Source organism: Mus caroli, unplaced genomic scaffold (assembly GCF_978045245.1).
Source record: "Mus caroli unplaced genomic scaffold, Mus_caroli_1 scaffold_9, whole genome shotgun sequence".
Taxonomy (NCBI): domain Eukaryota; kingdom Metazoa; phylum Chordata; class Mammalia; order Rodentia; family Muridae; genus Mus; species Mus caroli.
This window is the reverse complement of record NW_028227264.1, coordinates 37,333,746-37,355,587: the sequence shown is the minus strand read 5'-3', so window position 1 is coordinate 37,355,587 and position 21,842 is coordinate 37,333,746. Positions and strand designations below refer to the sequence as shown.

At 39.8% G+C, this 21,842-nt stretch overlaps 1 protein-coding gene across 1 annotated transcript in view; it reads right to left on the bottom strand.

Annotated features, from left to right (window-relative positions):
* Lama4 (laminin subunit alpha 4) overlaps positions 1-21,842 on the bottom strand; it is a 146,397-nt gene that overhangs the window by 24,523 nt on the left and 100,032 nt on the right. The window contains exons 18-27 of the mRNA XM_021173805.3: positions 19,426-19,565; positions 16,638-16,817; positions 15,619-15,764; positions 15,041-15,203; positions 14,532-14,665; positions 13,871-14,042; positions 10,580-10,711; positions 8,836-8,978; positions 2,863-3,001; positions 2,325-2,462 (exon numbers count right to left, since the gene is read on the bottom strand). Coding sequence (XP_021029464.1) covers positions 2,325-2,462; positions 2,863-3,001; positions 8,836-8,978; positions 10,580-10,711; positions 13,871-14,042; positions 14,532-14,665; positions 15,041-15,203; positions 15,619-15,764; positions 16,638-16,817; positions 19,426-19,565 — 1,487 coding nt within the window. The remainder of the gene's footprint in view (positions 1-2,324; positions 2,463-2,862; positions 3,002-8,835; positions 8,979-10,579; positions 10,712-13,870; positions 14,043-14,531; positions 14,666-15,040; positions 15,204-15,618; positions 15,765-16,637; positions 16,818-19,425; positions 19,566-21,842) is intronic.

Genomic DNA, 21,842 nt, shown 5'->3' with positions numbered 1-21,842 from the left:
TAAAACACCCATGGAAGGAGTTACAGAGACAAAGTTTGGAGCTGAGACAAAAGGATGGACTATCTAGAGACTGCCATATCCAGGGATCCATCCCATAATCAGCCTCCAAACACTGACACCATTGCATACACTAGCAAGATTGTGCTGATAGGACCCTGATATAGCTGTCTCTTGTGAAACGATGCCGGGGCCTAGCAAACACATAAGTGGATGCTCACAGTCAGCTATTGGATGGATCACAGGGCCCCCAATGGAGGAGCTAGAGAAAATACCCAAGGAGCTAAAGGGATCTGCAACCCTATAGGTGGAACAACATTATGAACTAACCAGTACCCCTGGAGCTCATTTCTCTAGCTGCATATCTCTAGTCGGCCATCACTGGAAAGAGAGTCCCATTGGACTTGCAAACTTTATATGTCCCAGTACAGGGGAACACCAGGGCCAAAAAGTCGGAGTGGGAGGGTAGGGGGGTGGGGGGAGGGTATGGGGGACTTTTGGGATAGCACTGGAAATGTAAATGAGGAAAATACCTAATTAAAAAAAAGAAAAAATTCAAAGAATAATAAAAAAAAGAAAAGATATTTATTTATTTATTTATTTATTTATCTATCTATTTATTTAATGTATTTGAGAACACTGTAACTGTCTTCAGACACACCAGAAGAGGGCATCTGATCCCATTTCAGATCGTTGTGAGCAACCATGTGGTTGCTGGAAATTGAACTCAAGACCTCTGGAAGAGCACTCAGTGCTCTTAGCCACCGAGCCATTTCTCCAGCCCCTTGATGTAAGTTTTATAAGCTGAACTTGAGAATTCTATTGTAAATCCAAAGGTAAAGAAGAATGTAAAGTCTCTCTAATTTATACATTAAATCACGAGTGTTTTTGTTCTTATGCTCAGAGGTTATTATGCTGTCATTGGTGCTTCTGGCAGGCTGTGGATATATGTGATTTTCTTCATAAATCAACATTCTAAAATGTTTAAGACAAAAATATACAGGAATAGGAAGATTATCTAGTACATTGAAATATTCCTCTCTAAATGGTAAAACAGAGAATTTGTGAAACATAGTGCTAGTCTTCTTTTTTTTTTTAAATTGGGTATTTTCTTCATTTACATTTCAAATGCTATCCCAAAAGTCCCCCATACCCCCCCCCCCACTCCCCTACCCACCCATTCCCACTTCTTGGCCCTGGCGTTCCCCTGTACTGAGGTATATAAAGTTTGCAAGACCAAGGGGCCTCTCCTCCCAGTGATGGCCGACTAGGCCATCTTTTGCTACATATGCGCTCGTCTTCTTTATAAAGACATTAGGTAATAGATCTAGTAGACCCAATAGCATCTACATTTTGAATCTAGTAGAAATGAGCAAAAATGATATTGTCAAGTGTCTGTGCCAACTGTAATGTGGAAAATATTTGTGATTTCATTCAGCAACAAAATTAGAGGTACTGCTCATACTACTGTGGTTCGTTTCAATATTAAAAATAGGAGACAATGTTCTTTCAATTAGAGAAAATGAAGATATAATTTGCCACAGGTGAGTCTACAGGCTTCTTGAATTCTGCCCACCAACTCCTGAGGGGCAGGACTGAATTTCAGGTCAAGAGATATCTGTGATTGTAATAGGGGCATGAATGTTACAGAGGCAATCAACTGCTTGAGGTTTAAGGCCTGCTCCATAGAAGGAAACACATGCCTAGTACTGTCAATCTGGCCAACAACCTGTGGTCGGGGAGCTCACAGGCCTCAGGGAGGAACCTACTACTATATGTCTAGAACATATAGATACTATGTTCTAGACAGACATAACTGCATTCTAGCTTCTTATCTCTATACCCAAGATTAGTGCAGTTCTCAGATATCATCAAAGAAGTTTCTCTGTGCAATGAATAGTGGTTAACTCAGAATTCATAACTAGTCAAAGTGTGCATAGTAAAGTTCAGTGGAGTGCACAGCCAAAAATGGGACATGGATTTGGACTTAAAGATATGCACACACACACACACACACACACACACACACACACACACACACGGACACTGGTTGGGGTCAGAAGGAAGGTAGAATGAACTGGGGGAAGTTAGAGGAAAAACCTGTTTGTGTGTATACATGTTTGAATATGATCAAATACATTGTATAAAATTCTCAAGCATTAATAAGATATTATAAGTAAGATATGTATATAACATATTTAGCATTTGATAGCATGTGTATTTGTGAGTCATATTTGAGTCCAAATTTACTTTTATCATGCCTAAAACTTGTTTTTGATAGACAAGATGGCTACACAGAGTGTCCTCTGAGGAAAGCAAGCACTTACCCCTGATGTGTAGTAGAATAGTAACCCATTTGGCTGTAATGTTCTGAAATTGAAGCCTCCTTCAAAGCCATCAAAGAAAGATATTTTCTGAATTGAAGCAATAAAACTTTGCCCATTGAAATATGCTCTGCGAGATATCTGTGTGGGGGAGAAAAAAGGTAAACATAGGGTTTTTGGTAGTTATGGGACACTTTTGTGAGTTTTCATATACAAAGGTCCATGCCTGCTGTGCAAGCGGTTTGTGTTTCAGTTGTTTTTTGCCAGGGTTCAGGCGCATTCGCCTTCCTTCCTTGTTCTGACAGCAGCTGGGTTTCAGCATTCCCATTTCTTACACCCGAGTGACCAGTGGCATCCGAACAGTCTCTCTGGGCTTTGGATGCCAGGTCCACTGGAAACTGGAGCAGCCACACAAGGAGGGTCCCACGGCCTTTCTAGTTTAACGAGAGTTCTTTCTCTTGGCGGCAGAAAGGAGCCCAGAGAAGCAGAAAGGGCTGATCTAGCTATAGAAAGCATATGTTTACCTGTGAATGGTACTCACCAGAGAGTCCTCTGGGCATCCATAACCAACTCCTAGGGTTTCTGTCTGCTCCAGTAAATTGAAATCTTTCTTTTGGAACTGGAAGCCCTTCATGCATCCCCTAAAGTTGATATCTAGGGGAAGGTGTGCTCTTAGGGTCCTGGAAGTAGAAATCAGTCCTCATTGGTACTATATATATTAGAGATCTGTTGACTTACAATCTCAGTAGCTTTCAAACCATTCAATGTCTCATATTTTTTTTTGACAAGCACATGGCTGTGTTAAACCTTTGTGTGTAGTAAACTGCTCCAAGTCAAAACAACTCGCTTACTTCTTTATAGTTTTCAAAACCTTTTAACTTCCATTATCAATTGCTACTTTTATAACACTCAAATGATATAGGTAGAAATGGTAGCATTCATTTTTAAGGCATTTTTATTAGATATTTTCTTCATTTACGCCTCAAATGCTATCCCCAAAGCCCCCTATATCCTCCCCCCAGCATTAATTTATTTTTTTATAGATTCTTGAGATTGAGTTGATATGCTACAGATAGAAAATACTTTACTCTTGGCAATTTCATAGAAATTGGAAAGACACTTATTCCCTTACATAATAAATACCAAGATAGGATTTGACCTCATGTTTTCAGACACCTTCTAATGGGTTTAGCCTTATTTGTAGCATATTCTAATCAAGGAAAGCTAGAGGCAGGTCCTAGAGAATGTCAGATGGCTGGGTCTCAGAGCTGTGCAGGTCTGCGCCAGATGGGGTCCTACAGCTGAAAGGAGACGTGGACATACATCTCCATCCCTAACCCAGAAGCATCTTCAATTGAAAGCTACTTGCAATTGAAAAATTAGTATTCTCCAAGGGAGTCTCACTGAAGAAACAAACCTTTCTCCCCAGCCCCTATCTCTGTCTTTGAGACAGGGTTTCTCTTTATAGCCCTGGCTGACCTATCTCCCAAGCTCTGGGACTAAAGGTGTGTGTTACTACCACCCAGCCCACAAACCACTCCTTAGGGTAGGCCCCATTCTCAGCAGTCATTGACCAACACAACAACATCTTTGTCTCATAATATTGTCATATGTTAACTCTTCATACGTAAGCAGGCTGACATAGTGGTCAAGGCTCCATGGGACATGGTTAAAGGACTGAAGAAGGTGTTTAGTTCAGAAAAACTTGGGAGAGCCTTCTTTAGATATGATAATTTGCAACCTGGAAAGGATTTGACTCAAGATAAATAAGAACTTTGTAACCATTGAAATCTCATATACCCTTCTGAGGTAATCATTACACAACACTAACTTCACTCAGAGGTTTTGATGCTCATGGTGAGGGATGCTTCTGTTACATGAGGGGTGGGCTCCATCATCAGCTCTCACTTGAGTTCAGGATTTTTTTTTCCTTTTTTAAACATTGAAGCCTGACTTCAGAAGAGTAATAATTTTAGGAAAGCAAGTGGCTTTATGAAAAGCTTTCCAGGTTACTCCAAAGAGAGCTACCACACAGGATTACCTCAGCATTGCTTTTAAGTTTTTAGAACCATTGTTCCAACACCCATTTATGATAAAAGTCTTGGAAAGATCAGGAATTCAAGGCCCATACCTAAACATGATAAAAGCAATCTACAGCAAACCAGTAGCCAACATCAAAGTAAATGGTGAGAAGCTTGAAGCAATCCCTCTAAAATCAGGGACTAGACAAGGCTGTCCACTTTCTCCACACCTATTCAACATAGTACTTGAAGTCCTAGCCAGAGCAATTGGACAACAAAAGGAGATCAAAGGGATACAAATTGGAAAAGATGAAGTCAAAATATCACTTTTTGCAGATGATATGATAGTATATATAAGTGACCCTAAAAATTCCACCAGAGAACTCCTAAACCTGATAAACAGCTTCAGTGAAGTAGCTGGATATAAAATTAACTCAAACAAATCAATGGCCCTTCTCTACACAAAGAATAAACAGGCTGAGAAAGAAATTAGGGAAACAACACCCTTCTCAATAGTCACAAATAATATAAAATATCTTGGCGTGACTCTAACTAAGGAAGTGAAAGATCTGTATAATAAAAACTTCAAGTCTCTGAAGAAAGAAATTCTAGAAGATCTCAGAAGATGGAAAGATCTCCCATGCTCATGGATTGGCAGGATCAACATTGTAAAAATGGCTATCTTGCCAAAAGCAATCTACAGATTCAATGCAATCCCCATCAAAATTCCAACTCAATTCTTCAACGAATTAGAAAGTGCAATCTGCAAATTCATCTGGAATAACAAAAAACCTAGGATAGCAAAAACTCTTCTCAAGGATAAAAGAACCTCTGGTGGAATCACCATGCCAGACCTAAAGCTTTACTACAGAGCAATTGTGATAAAAACTGCGTGGTACTGGTATAGTGACAGACAAATAGACCAATGGAATAGAATTGAAGACCCAGAAATGAACCCACACACCTACGGTCACTTGATCTTCGACAAGGGAGCTAAAAACATCCAGTGGAAGAAAGACAGCATTTTCAACAAATGGTGCTGGCACAACTGGTTGTTAACATGTAGAAGAATGCGAATCGATCCATTCCTATCTCCTTGTACTAAGGTCAAGTCTAAGTGGATCAAGGAACTTCACATAAAACCAGAGACACTGAAACTTATAGAGGAGAAAGTGGGGAAAAGCCTTGAAGATATGGGCACAGGGGAAAAATTCTTGAATAGAACAACAATGGCTTGTGCTGTAAGATCGAGAATTGACAAGTGGGACCTCATGAAACTGCAAAGCTTCTGCAAGGCAAAAGACACCATCAATAAGACAAAAAAAACACCAACAGATTGGGAAAGGATCTTTACCTATCCTAAATCAGATAAGGGTCTAATATCCAATATATATAAGGAACTCAAGAAGGTGGACTCCAGAAAGTCAAATAACCCCATTAAAAAATGGGGCTCAGAACTGAACAAAGAATTCTCACCTGAAGAATACCGAATGGCAGAGAAGCACCTGAAAAAATGTTCAACATCCTTAATCATCAGGGAAATGCAAATCAAAACAACCCTGAGATTCCACCTCACACCAGTCAGAATGGCTAAGATCAAAAATTCAGGTGACAGCAGATGCTGGCGAGGATGTGGAGAAAGAGGAACACTCCTCCATTGTTGGTGGGATTGCAAGCTTGTACAACCACTCTGGAAATCAGTCTGGCGGTTCCTCAGAAAATTGGACATAGTACTACCGGAGGATCCAGCAATACCTCTCCTGGGCATATATCCAGAAGATGTCCCAACCGGTAAAAAGGACACATGCTCCACTATGTTCATAGCAGCCTTATTTATAATAGCCAGAAGCTGGAAAGAACCCAGATGTCCCTCAAAAGAGGAATGGATACAGAAATTATGGTACATTTACACAATGGAGTACTACTCAGCTATTAAGAAGAATGAATTTATGAAATTCCTAGCCAAATGGATGGACCTGGAGGGCATCATCTTGAGTGAGGTAACACAATCACAAAAGAACTCACACAATATGTATTCACTGATAAGTGGATATTAGCCCAAAACTTAGGATACCCAAGATATAAGATACAATTTGCTAAACGCATGAAACTCAAGAAGAATGAAGACCAAAATGTGGACACTGTCCCCCTACTTAGAATTGGGAACAAAACACCCATGGAAGGAGTTACAGAGACAAAGTTTGGAGCTGTGATGAAAGGATGGACCATCTAGAGACTGCCATATCCAGGGATCCATCCCATAATCAACTTCTAAACACGGACACCATTGCATACACTAGCAAGATTTTGCTGAAAGGACCCAAATATAGCTGTCTCTTGTGAGACGATGCCGGGGCCTAGCAAACACAGGAGTGGATGCTCACAGTCAGCTATTGGATGTATCACAGGGCTCCCAATGGAGAAGCTAGAGAAAGTACCCAAGGAGCTAAAGGGATCTGCAACCCTATAGTTGGAACAACATGATGAACTAACCAGTACCCCGGAGCTCTTGTCTCTAGCTGCATATGTATCAAAAGATGGCCTAGTCGGCCATCACTGGAAAGAGAGGCCCATTGGACTTGCAAACTTTATATGCCCCAATACAGGGGAATGCCAGGGCCAAAAGAATGGGAATGGGTGGGTAGGGAAGTGGGGGGTGCTATGGGGGACTTTTGGGATAGCATTGGAAATGTAATTGAGGAAAATATGTAATAAAAAATATTAAAAATTAAAAAAAGTTTTTAGAACCATTGTTTGTATGCATTTATTAATTCTGAGATTTATTTTAATTTTATACATATGGGTATTTTTGCCTGTGTATATATGTCTGTGCACCATGTGCATACACTGGTCATGGAGGTCAGAAGAGGGCGCTGGATCACCCTGGAACTGGAGTTATAGATGGTTGTTAGCTGCCATGTGGGTGCTGGGAATCAAACCCAGGACCTCTGCAAGAGTAGCCTGTGTTCTTAACCATTGAGCCTTCTCTCCAGCTCTGTTTCTATGAAATTGATGTATAGTAAGAGCTGAATTTTTGAATTCACTAGAACAATACACACAAACCATGACCTCTTGTACACCCTCAAGAGTGTATATACTCTCTATTAAATATTGATACTATTGAAGAGTTTGAAGTACCACTGGAGGATCCCGCAATACCTCTCCTGGGCATATATCCAGAAGATGTTCCAACCGGTAAGAAGGACACATGCTCCACTATGTTCATAGCAGCCTTATTTATAATAGCCAGAAGCTGGAAAGAACCCAGATGCCCCTCAAAAGAGGAATGGATACAGAAAATGTGGTACATTTACACAATGGAGTACTACTCAGCTATTAAGAAGAATGAATTTATGAAATTCCTAGGCAAATGGATGGACCTGGAGGGCATCATCCTGAGTGAGGTAACCCAATCACAAAGGAACTCACACAATATGTACTCACTGATAAGTGGATATCAACTTAGGATAGCCAAAACTTAGGATACCCAAGATATAAGATACAATTTGCTAAACGCATGAAACTCAAGAAGAATGAAGACCAAAATGTGGACACTGTCCCCCTACTTAGAATTGGGAACAAAACACCCATGGAAGGAGTTACAGAGACAAAGTTTGGAGCTGTGACGAAAGGATGGACCATCTAGAGACTGCCATATCCGAGGATCCCTCCCATAATCAGCTTCCAAACGCTGACACCATTGCATACACTAGCAAGATTTTGCTGAAAGGACCCAGATATAGCTGTCTCTTGTGAGACTATGCTGGGACCTAGCGAACACAGAAGTGGATGCTCACAGTCAGCTATTAGATGGACCACAGGGCCCCCAGTGGAGGAGCTAGAGAAAATACCCAAGGAGCTAAAGGGATCTGCAATCCTATAGGTGGAACAACAATATGAACTAACCAGTACCCCCCGAAGCTTGTGTCTCTAGCTGCATATGAATCAGAACATGGCCTAGTTGGCCATCAGTGGAAAGAGAGGCCCATTAGTCGTGCAAACTTTATCTGCCTCAGTACAGGGGAACGACAGGGCCAAGAAGTGGGAGTGGGTGGGTGGGGGAGTGGGTGGGAGAGCGTGTGGGGGACTTTTGGGATAGCATTGGAAATGTAAATGAAATAAATACCCAATCAAAAAAATTAATAAAACAGTAAATTATTCCACTTTAAAAAAAAGACTAAGACAAACGTAAAGCACACACACTGTTTCGTCTTTGCACAATGCACTCTGTTCTACTCTTCCTCCCCTTGAGAAACAATGCAGGAGACTATGTTTTAAAAGTAGTGCTATATTAGTTAAGTACATAAATTACACAGTGAGATGCTAATTTAAGAGGGTCGTAACGCTGGCTGTAGAGGGACTGTAGGTTCACAGATTTGTTTGTTCTATACCTGTGCAGGTATGTAAAAGTATCAAGCAAGACCTCTCCTAGGTATTGTATACTCATTAGTATATTGTTAGCAGTATAAAGTTATAGATTAAAAAGGCTTTACCTGGACTGTAAGACTTCTTGGGGCGCACCTCCGATGTAGATGTCCGTGAAAGGGATCTTCTTCTTCTCATTGTCTGTGCTCTTAACGTGCCGTCTGTCCACCACCAAAATCATTTTCTTGTCGTTGTGATAAATGATTGAGATCTGAGAGAAAGAATGCACTGTAAGTCTGTATAACAATTGATCCTTTGCTTGTTTATAGAACAATGTAATGTATGTTAACCATCCTGGTTCTAACCACCTGCATTCTTCTTTGTTCACAAGATAGGGAATAGAGTTTCCTTTCTTACTCTCAGGGCTGACAACCATGGTTTTTATGTAATGTAAACACACAGCTTGCATTTCCTGGGGGAGACCCCTTCCTGGGCAGAGCTTACATTTCCTGGGGGAAGACCCCTCTCTGGGTACAGTTTACACTTCCTGGGGAAGGCCCCTTTCTGGGAAAGGATACTTCCTACATTCTTAGGCTACAGTTTTCTATAAGTCCTGTTTTTTGTTTTTTTGTGTTTTCTTTTTAAATTTTCTTCTGCCTCTTCTGAGGGGAACTTATAAGTATCTGTCTTTTAAAAAAAATCTTGATTCAGGTATCTTTGAATACAAAATTGCACATATTTAAACAGATTATACAATTTGTTAAGTTTGGACATACAAAAGCATTTGCTATATTACTAGCCCAATCAAGTTAACAATATCTATGTAATATTTCTTAAAGTTTCATTATTTCATTGCACTCCCTTGTGCTCTCTCTCTCTCTCTCTCTCTCTAGTCATGTGGTTTCCTATGACTATACCTACACAAGGGTTTAAAATAGAAAGCCTGACACTTGCTAGGACAGTGCTTCACCATTGAGCTACAAATTCTAATTATTGGTATTTGTAATGGCACCATGCTATTTAATATCTAAAATTTATTCCTCTGTCACAATGAAAACTTTCTATACACCGGACAACTCATTTTCCGTTCCTTCCAGCATTGGGCAACACAATTACATGCTTTATGCTTAAGCAAGTACTTTCTGGATTATAGAGTGAGTGCTACCAGGGTGTCAGTTTTCAGAAAGATTTCTATGTTATTTTGAATTATTAGATTTGCATAAATAAAAGACAGTGACTAGTTCTAGTGAATTTGCAGAAATGCTAGTCAGACAAACAGTTAAGTTCTTCATTTATTGAAATCCATCCTTAGAAAGCCTCTGAACATTGAACTGGAAAGAGATATAGCTGGCTAGCCACTGCATTTGGACTCAATTTAAAAGATATTACATCTTTTTTATGTTTTATTAATTATATAATTTAGAGTAGTTGCTAGTGTGGATGAAGGATACTTTTGAGATCTTCATGAGAAAAATCACTTGCATTTCTATATTCTAGAGAAAAAAGTTCAAGAGAAAATTCTATATTTACTCACATAACCTCCTTATATTAATGAGGCTCAAAGTACAAGATCTTTGTAATTTTCAACATATATACAGTATTTTCATAGGTCTTCTATTGCAATGAGGACATTTAAGATTAGCAAGAGACTTTTGGTCGATGAGTCCCTTTTATTGAGAAGAGACCTTTCAGTGACTTTTTGGATAGCAATGTCAACATGTGTTTTCCTTGGGTGGAGTAGATGAGGGTATACAGTTGCTCTTCAATGTGAACGTATTTAGTTTACTATCCCCCTATTGCATTTGGTCACCTGGTCATATACATAGATCTAAGTGTCAAAACCCAAACCCACCCAAAGTACATTGACTGTACCTCATGATATTTTGCATCATTAATCTGGGCTTTTTTCAACGTGTCTTCAAGATGCACAGGGCCATTGCTGAATCCAAAGTCATAGAACACATGTAGGTAGCCATTGCGCATTTCGAGGCTGAAAAACATACTCTGCAGAGAAAAAGAAACTGTAAGATGGGAACACCACTGATGTGAATGGAGAACCAAATTTAGCTGAATTAGAGAACTATTATAAATCTTTATTAGTAGAATTTTTGGGAGATTAAAGTAGTCTCAGGAAAGCCTTAATAAAGTAAAAGTAAAAAGTCCTATTAAAGAAAAAAAATGTCATTAAAAAATGAAATAGCCAGATCATGATGGTGCACACCTTTAATCTCAACACTCAGGAGGCAGAGGCAAATGGATCTCTGTGAGGTCGAGGGCAGCCTGGTCTATAGAGTGAGTTCCAGGACAGCCAGGACTAGATAAAGAAAGTCTGTCTTGGGAAAATCTTATTATTAAAGTAAAATCAGTACTTATTTCTTACATATTAATAAAAGCATTAATATTTTTATAACATTTAAAATACCTATCCTCTATTGTTTTTATGTTACCCTACAAACCACTGTATGGAGTACTGAGTCTACATTATTGACCTTCAATTTTTCAAGACAAAATAGACTATACCACACTTTTTCAACTGCCTTGTTGTTAAACAACTTTTCAAAATATGATAGGCCCCGAGATGCCACTATATTCACTTAGAGATGAAAATTAGCAATAATGCAAAGTTATTTCAAGATAGGCTAAACAGTTTCTCCAATATGCCAACAAATATGGATCTAGGATAAAGAAGACCATTTCTGTACTATTTTGAGCCACTGGATTTGCATAAATGAAAATGGAATTGGAACACATTTGGGCCAGATGATGTTAAAGAGTGGAAATAATCTGGCAGCAGTCAAGTCACTTGCTGGCTGTACTTTTTCATTTCAGAACATGGTTCATAGATACAGGAATTAAGAAGATTTGAAAAATAAAGTATCATGGAAAAGTCTTCATTTCACATAAGTGTGGCTATCCTGAAAGGATTTGCATATCCCTTGGTATGGGAAACAGTCCCTGGGCTTGGGGAAAATGTTTTAACTTTTATTTGCGATCATAAAAAAAAATCTGAAATAGCCAGGTGGCGGGAGCACACGCCTTTATTCCCAGGCTGACACAGGCAGATTTGAGTTCGAGGCCAGTCTGGTCTACAGAGTGAGTTCTAGGTCAGCCAGGGCTCATAGAGAGGAGTGCTGTGTTGAGGGGCCAGGGGGTGGGTGGGTGGACATGACCTCCCCTACCAAAAAAATCTGAAATGTAGAAAGAAAATGATCTTTGATGCAGAGTATTGACCCTGGGCCTTCATTTCCAGACTTTCATAGATTTCACACAATTGGCGAGACTTCCTGAATTGAGTTCCACATTTGAAGGGCTCCAGGTGCACTCTTTGAGCCTATGCATTGGAGGTTATTGGAGATATGACAGTCATCTTGAATTGAGGCATTGAGTGATATGGAAGTGTTCTGGGACAGGTAGGTGTGTGCTGGTTACTTCCTGTGACGTTTTGACAATGCTGTCAATTTAAAAGACACATGGTTTTTGTTATGAAATGAGTTTATTTATTTATTTATTTATTTATTTATTTATTTATGTTTTTCGAGACAGGGTTTCTCTGTATAGCCCTGGCTGTCCTGGAACTCACTTTGTAGACCAGGCTGGCCTTGAACTCAGAAATCCGCCTGCCTCTGCCTCCTGAGTGCTGGGATTAATGGCGTGCGCCACCACACCCCGCTTGAAATGACTTATTTTAAACTGTTGAAGTTTATATGTGCTGACAAATGTCTTTCAGCACAATTAAATGTCCTAGCACAATTAAACAGCGGTGTCAACCTTGTGATCAGATCTTGTAAAAGTCTTCAGTCTCTGGTCACAGTATTAAGTCATATCTATACTTCTAATTTTTTTGTGTGTGAAAAATGATTGCTAATCTTTCAAAGAAGATGTGTAGTGGCTTGGGGCAATTTTATTAAAATTTACAAGATAATATAGTATCTAATTTGCTCTAAAGAACTGACTTCAGGAGAGAAAATGGACTAGCCAAATAGCAAAGGTTACCTGGGCCAGGTGGAGCATGAAATTAAAAAAAAAAAGTATATGATTTAGTAGGCACAGCTAATAATACATGTCATACACACACACACACACACACACACACACACACATATATATATAGCCAATAAAACAGTTGAAGTTTGATTTAGGATGTCATTCTTGAATCACTATATCTTAAAGAGCTGAAAAAAAATTTCAAAACACACAGCATATTTTATTAAGCCATTCTTACTAATATTGTTATTATTAATAAGATATTTTTAGCAAGTTCAAAGGTTTCTACATTATTAGTAGATGAGGATTAATTTCATTTTGTTTAAAATATTTAAAAATATTTATATTTCTAATTAATATAATTTATTGTTTTTATAATGACTTTTGAATGTTTCATGACATATTTATGTCTGTATTTGCCAAGTGTATATTACTTATGAGGAGAAAAATCTTAATATATAGTAGATCTTGGTGGTGAGTTTTTAAAAAGATTTTTATTTATAAAAGGGAATATTAATATATATTATATATTTAATATATATTATATATTCCTCTGACTTTCCTAGAACCAGACAGCTCCAAGATAAGAGGTTTTGGGAGGGGTTGGAGATATAGCTCAGAGGTTCTTCCAAAGGTCCCGAGTTCAAGTCCCAGCAAACAAATGGTGGCTCACAACCATCCGTAATGAGATCTGACACCCTCTTCTGGGGTGTCTGAAGACAGCGACAGTGTACTTACATATAATATATTGATATATATTATATAATATTAATACATATTAATATTATATATATATATATTAACGTTGAAGTATGGACAAGTGCATCTCAAGATTGCTTTTATTTGCTGGGCAGTGGTGGCGCACACCTTTCATCCAAGCACTTGGGAGGCAGAGGCAGGCAGATTTCTGAGTTTGAGGCCAGCCTGGTCTACAGAGTGAGTTCCAGGACAGCCAGGGCTATACAGAGAAACCCTGCCTGGGAAAAACCAAAAAAAAAAAAAAAAAAAAAGAAAAGAAAAGATTGCTTTCTTGGAGAAAAATAAATCCAATTTTGCTTTCTAAGCTAGGTATTCATAGGGTGCCCTTACCCTGGGGGTGGGTTGGGGCCTTTCCTGGGAAAAGGGTTAGCACAGAGAAAAGGAAGCTCAGGGGAATAGATAGGACTTTCTGGTACTCACGCCATTGACCATCAGGAGCACGAGGCCATTGTCAGCTGGTGTTCGAATTTCTATGTCAAAGCGAGTCACCTGACCAAACTTCCCTCTCCTCGTGATGTCCCTCACCACTGCATAACTGGAGCCATCGAAGAAGTAGCTGGCAGCCCTACTCTGAGTGAAAGCCAGTTTGTCCCTGGAACAGAACACAGGGTCACAAGAATGCTACAGGTTTGGCTATGCTTTCTGAGTGAGACTCTGGAACCCATTTTCAGAACATCTTCTGATGTCCTGATGGCATGCAAGTGAAGGAAGAAGTATATAAATAAACCAAATGGTCTGTTTTAAATGAGTTTCTCTCACTCTACATACTAGGATAGTTGAAGTCTTCTGGAACCCTCTGATCTTAGAATCTTAAATCAAGTATATATAATACACACACATATAGGTGTGTGTGTGTATCTCTCTCTCTATCTATCTAATATATCTTCAATATATATGTATGCATTTAATACTGTGCATGTTCATCTATGGTAGAGGAAAGGGAAAACATGTATTGCAGGCCTGGCATTTACACATAATTTTCCCAAAGAAGAGTTCAAGAACCTGTGCATTGGCTCACACTTGGCCTGTCCACAGCCTATGTCTGACTGTCAAAGGCTCTGAGCTCCTAACTGTCACTCACCTGGCACAGGGCACTGACTTTGATGGATCCATATTATAGATGTTCTTGAAGTTGTACAGGCTGATCACATCATTATTCAGAGTGGCCAGCTCTAGGCAGCCTGAGTAGCTGGGCAGGTTTAAGCTGGCAGGGAGCTGAACGACAGGGAAATAAAATCAATTAGTCCATGGTCATGTTTCATGGAGATGCTGCAGACAGAGAATGAAGCTGGCAGTGGATCAGAGGGGACCCACCCCGGTCCCTCTGACATGAACATCTCTCTATACCGGAGTTTACATCAGTATGACAGATGACTTAGATAAGCAGTTTCCCATGTCTTAGTGGAGAACTGGTATTTATTGAGTATGGATTATGTATACCACATATCCTTAACAACAAGTTCACAATGAAACCAGCTGTCATTCCTATTCTGTGAGATCTCATAGAAACATTTTGGGGTTATGGATTTATAAAAAATAAAACAAAACACTGTAGGTCTCCACTGATACAGATGCAGCTCGATAGCTTACCTTGAAGTTCGCAGGCACCCCACCAACGTAAAACACAGTGTCCTCAGGGGTCAGATCCAGCAAGGAGTCATCTCCTGCAAACTCCCCCTTCTTAATAAACTTTTCTTCTGCCGTGCTACTGAGACTGGGGACTGTCAAGAACACCTTTCCGTGTTTCCCTACCCTAGTGAGAGAAAGGCTTGCTTCAGCTGGAACAGTTTGCAGAAAATACTTTTATTGTGTCAAAATGCTAATGTCACTTCATCAAAAACAACCCAGGTTATTCGATTGTATCATATTGTCATGTACATACAGAAATATTAATTATGGAAGAAAAGTAGAAAAGCAGACATCTTACTTTTAAATTTTAACTTATGGCAAGGTAAAATGATCTGGTAATCAGGTTGCTATTTAGAAAGGACCTGTCTACTTTCTAGTTTTTTATTTTCTTTTATCTCATTCAGGTGTTTGGGAAGGAATATTGGAATAGGGAAGAAAAGGAGTAAGATGGAAAAGAAAAAAGTACTTATGGCATTCACAAGAAGAGTGTGCGTGTGTGTGTGTGTTCGCAAAGCCGTTTGCCATTGGATTCCCCTTACCTCTCAATCTTGACAATACTAAAGTAAGCGGGCCAGGAGCTCACAGGCTTGGAATCCAGGAGAATCTCCACATCTTTCATTCCCAAATTGTAAACGTATACCAGGTTATCATTTTTGATTGCCAGACCCATGTATTCTTTTTTGGCCTGAAATGTCAAGAAGTCACTTAAATGAAATCAATGAATCTAATGCACACAAATGTTTTTTTTTTTTTGTTATTTGTTTTTATTTCTGTAAAGCACAGTTATAGGTCCTAAGAGCTGCTGTATTCAGTCAACTTCCCGCCCAAATTACCACTTAGAGGTGCTGCTAGACTGGCATCTGCTCTCCATCTCTGCCCTCCCTGGGTCTGCATTGGGGTGTGCTGTCCCTGTGCTATCTATCTCTAAGTGCTTGCTGCATTGGCGCAGGGTGAAGAGAGGGGGGAACTACTGAAGGCTCATGGGAATGGCAGTATTGATGGCTGCCAAGGGTGTGCCAGCAGTGCCAGGGATACAGAGGTATCACGTACTTGACAAAACCAGTCCCTATGCATGTTTTTTTTAAAGATTTATTTATTCATCATATGTGTATACACTGGTAGCTGTCTTCAGACACTCCAGAAAAGGGCATCAGATTTTTGTTACGGATGGTTGTGAGCCACCATGTGGTTGCTGGGATTTGAACTCAGGACCTTTGGAAGAGCAATTGGTGCTCTTAACCGCTGAGCCATCTCACCAGCCCTGCTATGCATCTTTAAGCAGGATTTGGCACTAACAAACAAAGGCTACAGTTAACAAAGGCCTTCAAATGCTTTGTTTGGATTCATTCATATAAGTAATTCATGCTGGTAGAAAGCAATGCCAGAAATATGTCCCAGACCCCAGAATCTCTTACCCTTCAACCACAACTTGAGTCCTGCCATTAAAGTGATCTCTAGCCTTTACTATCAGGGTGGAAATTTGTTTGCTTTTCTCAACAGCTTTGTTCAAGTCAGAGGACAACTTTATCTCCTTCAAATCCCCACACTATGCTCTTACGTTTTTGCTTCCGAGGTAGAGGACAAACTGATCTGCTACCCAGGCCCCAGTGGGCTCTGCCGGCTTTGGAGGAGGCTTCATGTACAAGCTGATGGACGTGAAGGCCTTCAGGTCATCCACACTGACTTTGGGGTGCACTTCGACAGCTGACTGGCCATCAAACATCATGGAGACTTGGATCTGGAAATACATAGTTGTTCCACTGAAAGTGCTTTGAAGAAGAAAAGGGCAGAATGCTCTCCTCCAATTTTGGGGGGAACCCCTATTTGCTCCATCCCTTTATTTACTTCTATATTCTCAGAGAAAATATTTAGGGCAGATTACATGGGCTAAGAGAGCACAAGAGCAAACAGTGGACAAGGGTAGACACAACTCTCACAGGGAACTATACATTTAGGCTGGTGAGCTAAACCAGAGGAAGGAACACTTGACTGGTCTTGACACTGACAATTTATAATGACTCTACAATGTATAGAAGAATTAATCGTTTGGGAGAAGTATAACTCATCTTGGGTACTAAAGCTGCTGGAACTTTCTTCTCAAGGTTGTAATAAGAGCAGTATAGAATAAAGCTGTGAACAATATCCCCATCCACACCTGCACAGTCAGGGTCCTGGCACAGCCTCTGACTTTCACACATGCCATTTCACTTAATAACTAGGCAGTCCTATGTTACCCACTCAATATTCTTCTGTAAAATGACATAATAAACAGGCGGTAAGAAATAAGACGGTAGCTGCAAAGCACCTTCCAGCCCCTGGCTCTTGCCTCGTAAAAGTTGTAATAAGAAGTTCCTTAAGCCATTTCCTGTGATGTTTCTCAGAAAGGCAAAGCACTATTTCAGCACAGGTCTTAGAGGCCCAAGATGACCCCAGGAACTGATTCGACTTGTGAAGGATTTTTAGGGCATTTGACAACATGTATACCCACGCTGTCTGTGCAAACATTTCTGAATAATTAGGTGTATTTACATCAGCTAAAATTGACTGGGCTGATGTGGATAGTCAGCTAGCTTCAGATTTCATTCCCCAGTGCTTGGGGCACAGCTGTCTGCTGCTGTCTGTTGAGTAGAGATCAATACATCCCAACAATCAATCAAGCAGTGTGTGGGATTGAATCCTACCTATAGAACTGAGAGTCCGAGAAGGCTGCGTGAGAAAGCATCTCCCTTTGGAGCTGAGTAAGTGCCCAATAGGCAGTCTTTAGAAAATGACTTTTTTTTTTTGTGATCAAGACTCCAATGTTATAATTCAATATAAATTATATTGAACACTATCGCCAAGGAAACACTAACAAAACTTTTGTTTTTAAGATGCCTCTTTTTTTTTCTCTTTTAGACAGCTTCACTGCATTGTCCTAGACACTTCCTATGCATTCAGGATGGCTTTCAGTCCACAATCCCCTGTCTCAAACCCCCAAATTCTGGGATTACGGGTATGAGCCACCACACTCAGTTTAAAATGTCATTTCTTGATGTATTTTTAAGATAATATGTCATGAAATATTCACAGAACTATCCAAATAAGATAATTCATAAGGCAGGAGCCTTTATTACATAGTGCTTGAGAGTCACATGTAATTACCAAGAACAATCCATAGCACTATACAACAATTGATTTCTTATTCTTATTTCTATGAGTCCTTGGGTGTATGTTTGGTGGAGTATAATTGTCTTTTCTTCTTCTTCTTCTTCTTCTTCTTCTTCTTCTTCTTCTTCTTCTTCTTCTTCTTCTTCTTCTTCTCTCCTTCTTCTTCTTCTCCTTCCCCTCCCCTCCCCTTCCCCCCTCCCCCTCCCCCTCCTCCCTTTTTTCTTCTTCTTGAGACAGGGTTTCTCTGTGTAGTCCTGGCTGTCCTGGAACTTGCTCTGTAGACTAGGCTGGTTCAAACTCTGAGATCCACCTGTCTTTGCCTCCTGGGTGTTGGGATTAAGGTCATGTATCACTATGGCTGGCGCAATTCTTAATTAAGAAAATAAAGTCACATAATTTGGTTGTAAAAAATGAGGCTGATCGATAAATCAATAACAACAAATTAAAGAGAGGCCCAAGCATGAGTCCTCTTCTGGCACATGGGGATGCTAATTGGGTAAAGATCTGCTCTGACAATGCTGACTCCAGGTGTCTCATTGCCCAGTGGCCTCTGTAACAGAACCTAAGATGCTTACCTTTGCTTAGTTTCTTCCATTTGTGATTCATTGGTTAAGCTTGCAGAGCAATCAATAAAACTTTCACATACTATGTGTTGTACTAGGGAAGTTTTGCAGGTGGACAGATGGGCAAGACTATTCCATATGTTAACTGCAGTAACACAGCCATTAAAAATGAACAATTCTAACATCGAGTCTTTTGATTGATGCTTAAATGGATTTCTGTTGTTTATGAGCTTTTCTGACTAGAACTTTGTGGTTAATTCTGGCTCCACATCAGGATAACTATGTGACTTAAAAGATGATGAATGCTGAACCTTCCTTGGTTTACTTTTTAAAAGAAGATTTCTTTATTTGTATGTTTCCTGAGATATAATCTTGCCATGAAGCCCAGTGGCTGGGAACTTGCTGTGTAGGTGAAGCTGGCCTGCAACTTTCTGTGGTCTCTTCTTCCCTTTGCCTCCTTGTGCTTGGATTATAGTCATATGCCACCAGACCCTACAGGTTTACTGTCCAAAGCATCTCACGTGGTTCTAGTAACTAACATAATAGGAAGGTGCCAGGCCTCAGGAGCTGCTGAGGGTTGGAGCTCAGCATCATTTCCCATCATCCCCAGTACTGATGATACCTCTCACCACATACCTTGCTTGCGACACTCCTTGTTTGAGCAATGAGCTCTCGGATCCTCTGGATGCTGGCAGAAATGTTGCTTGCAGGCCGCTTCTGCTCCACAGTACGAAGCTGATCCAGAAGCTGGGGGACAACCTCGGTGAGATTTCTCACTGCAATAAGGAAAATGGGTCACTTGAATATTTAATTCTATTTTAAAAACCAAGTGAGGTCCAGCAAACATGTTACCTCTGATAGATCTATGGACATCATTTTTAACCTTATAAAATGAATAGCAGAGCTCAAGGCATAATCCATTCTGTTCTTTTCTGTGACATTTAGAGCACATATTGATTTATAAGTGGAATGCGGTGTGTGCTGACTTGCGGTGAACATTCCAAAGGGCAGGCTCCATGACCAACATACAGATGTTCCTTTAATCATATGCTTAGGCTCCACATGTTTATAATACAGACTAATACAACAGGTGAAAAGGATTATACTGATGTATATGGCTGTGGCTGCTGTTACAGCAGAGATGAAGTTAACAGAGGAAACAAGGAGCTTGAAGTCAAAGCTGTCTTTGCTATAGAGAGAGAGGGCAGCTTTGCAGCCTCTGATGAGGATCCAGGCAAGGGGATATGGCAAGCAAGACTCTTCTGCTGATAGAAAGCTATACAACACAGACTTCTCATCCTCTTCACAGAATCTTATATTATGGTATGTTGTTTAATTTACTTTGTTTTAAATCACCAACTACTATTTGAGAAAAACCACAGTAGCTTGAGCCAATTTCATTCGGCGCTAGCTTTGGTGCTTATTATTACAACATGGTGGTTTGAATAGGAATGACCCTCGTAGACTCATCTGTTTAGTGCTTGGCAGAGAGGGAGTGGTGCTATTAGGAGGTGTGGACTTGTTGGAGGAAGTGTGCCACTGTGGAGGTGGGCTTTGAGGTCTCCTATGCTCAAGTTTTACCCAGTGTGAGCTCCTTAGCTCCTTTTCCATCACCAAATCTACTTGTGTGCTCCCATACTTTCTTCCATGATGATAATGGACTAAGCCTCGGAACCTGTAAGCTAGTAGCAATTAAATGTTTTCCTTTATAAGAGTTACCTTGGTCATGGTGTCTTTTCACAGCAATAGAAACCCTAACTAAGACAGAGAACTCAATAGTACAAATGAAAGAAGATGAAAATAAATTTAAAACAGATAGAGAAAAAAAATGCAAACGCTGAATAACAGACCAGTCCCCCACCCCAGAAAGACCAGCTATGGATTCATGACTACTGTGAACTGAGAGGTGTTCTGTAAAGCTACCCTGGAGAATAGTTTGTAGAGAATAACTAGCAATCCCAGTCACAATTTGTCATGACAGTGGTAGACACTGATATCCAAGAGATTATGAAGATTCTGAGTAAAAATGTGAGCATGGAAAAAAGACATTCTCTGTTATTATGTGATTTTAAACCACATATACCAAACTACATTAGGTAGACATTAATAGATATAATTTTCATTGCTATAAAATTGTATATGTGAATTGGCCAACACACATAGTTGATATTTGTTGGCAATAATCTGATTCACTCAGGCAAGCACAAAGCGAATGTGAGTTAGTGAGAAGATCAATGCCATTTACTAGATAGTTTTTCTTCTAAAGTAAGACAGTATTTTTTTTAATTGGGTATTTATTTCATTTACATTTTCAATGCTATCCCAAAAGTCCCCACACGCTTCCCCAACCATTCCCCCACCCATCCACTCCCACTTCTTGGCCCTGTCGTTCCCCTGTACTGAGGCATATAAAGTTTGTATGACTAATGGGCCTCTCCACTGATGGCAGACTAGGCCATTTTCTGATTCATATGCAGCTAGAGACACGAGCTCCAGGGGGGTACTGGTTAGTTCATATTGTTGTTCCTCCTATAGGATTGCAGATCCCTTTAGCTCCTTGGGTACTTTCTCTAGCTCCTCCATTGGGGGCCCTGTGGTCCATCCAATAGCTGACTTGTGAGCATCCACTTCTGTGTTTGCTAGGCCCCGGCGTAAGACAGTATTTTGCTATAGTTATTTAATATTTGATTAAACTTATGTGCTAAAAGATCAGTCTTACATTGATAAGGATATTTGCTACCATTATAAATGTTGCCATATAATAATAATAATAATAATAATAAAACCCACTTCATCAATTTAACTACGGTATTACTTCTACCAATGCACCTATCTGTAAATTTATGTATATATCATGTAGGTACATATATAAGTGTCTAGAATCCAGATAAATTTATACTCTAGGTAAACTCAGATGAGCAGAGTAAAATATTTCTCTTTTTCTAAACTAATTTCTACAGCTTTCCAACCTGAAAGGCAAATAGCACACACTGTATCTTATCAAAAACTGTGCAGAGTTTAATGACCAATTCTTCAGGCAGGCAAGATGGTAA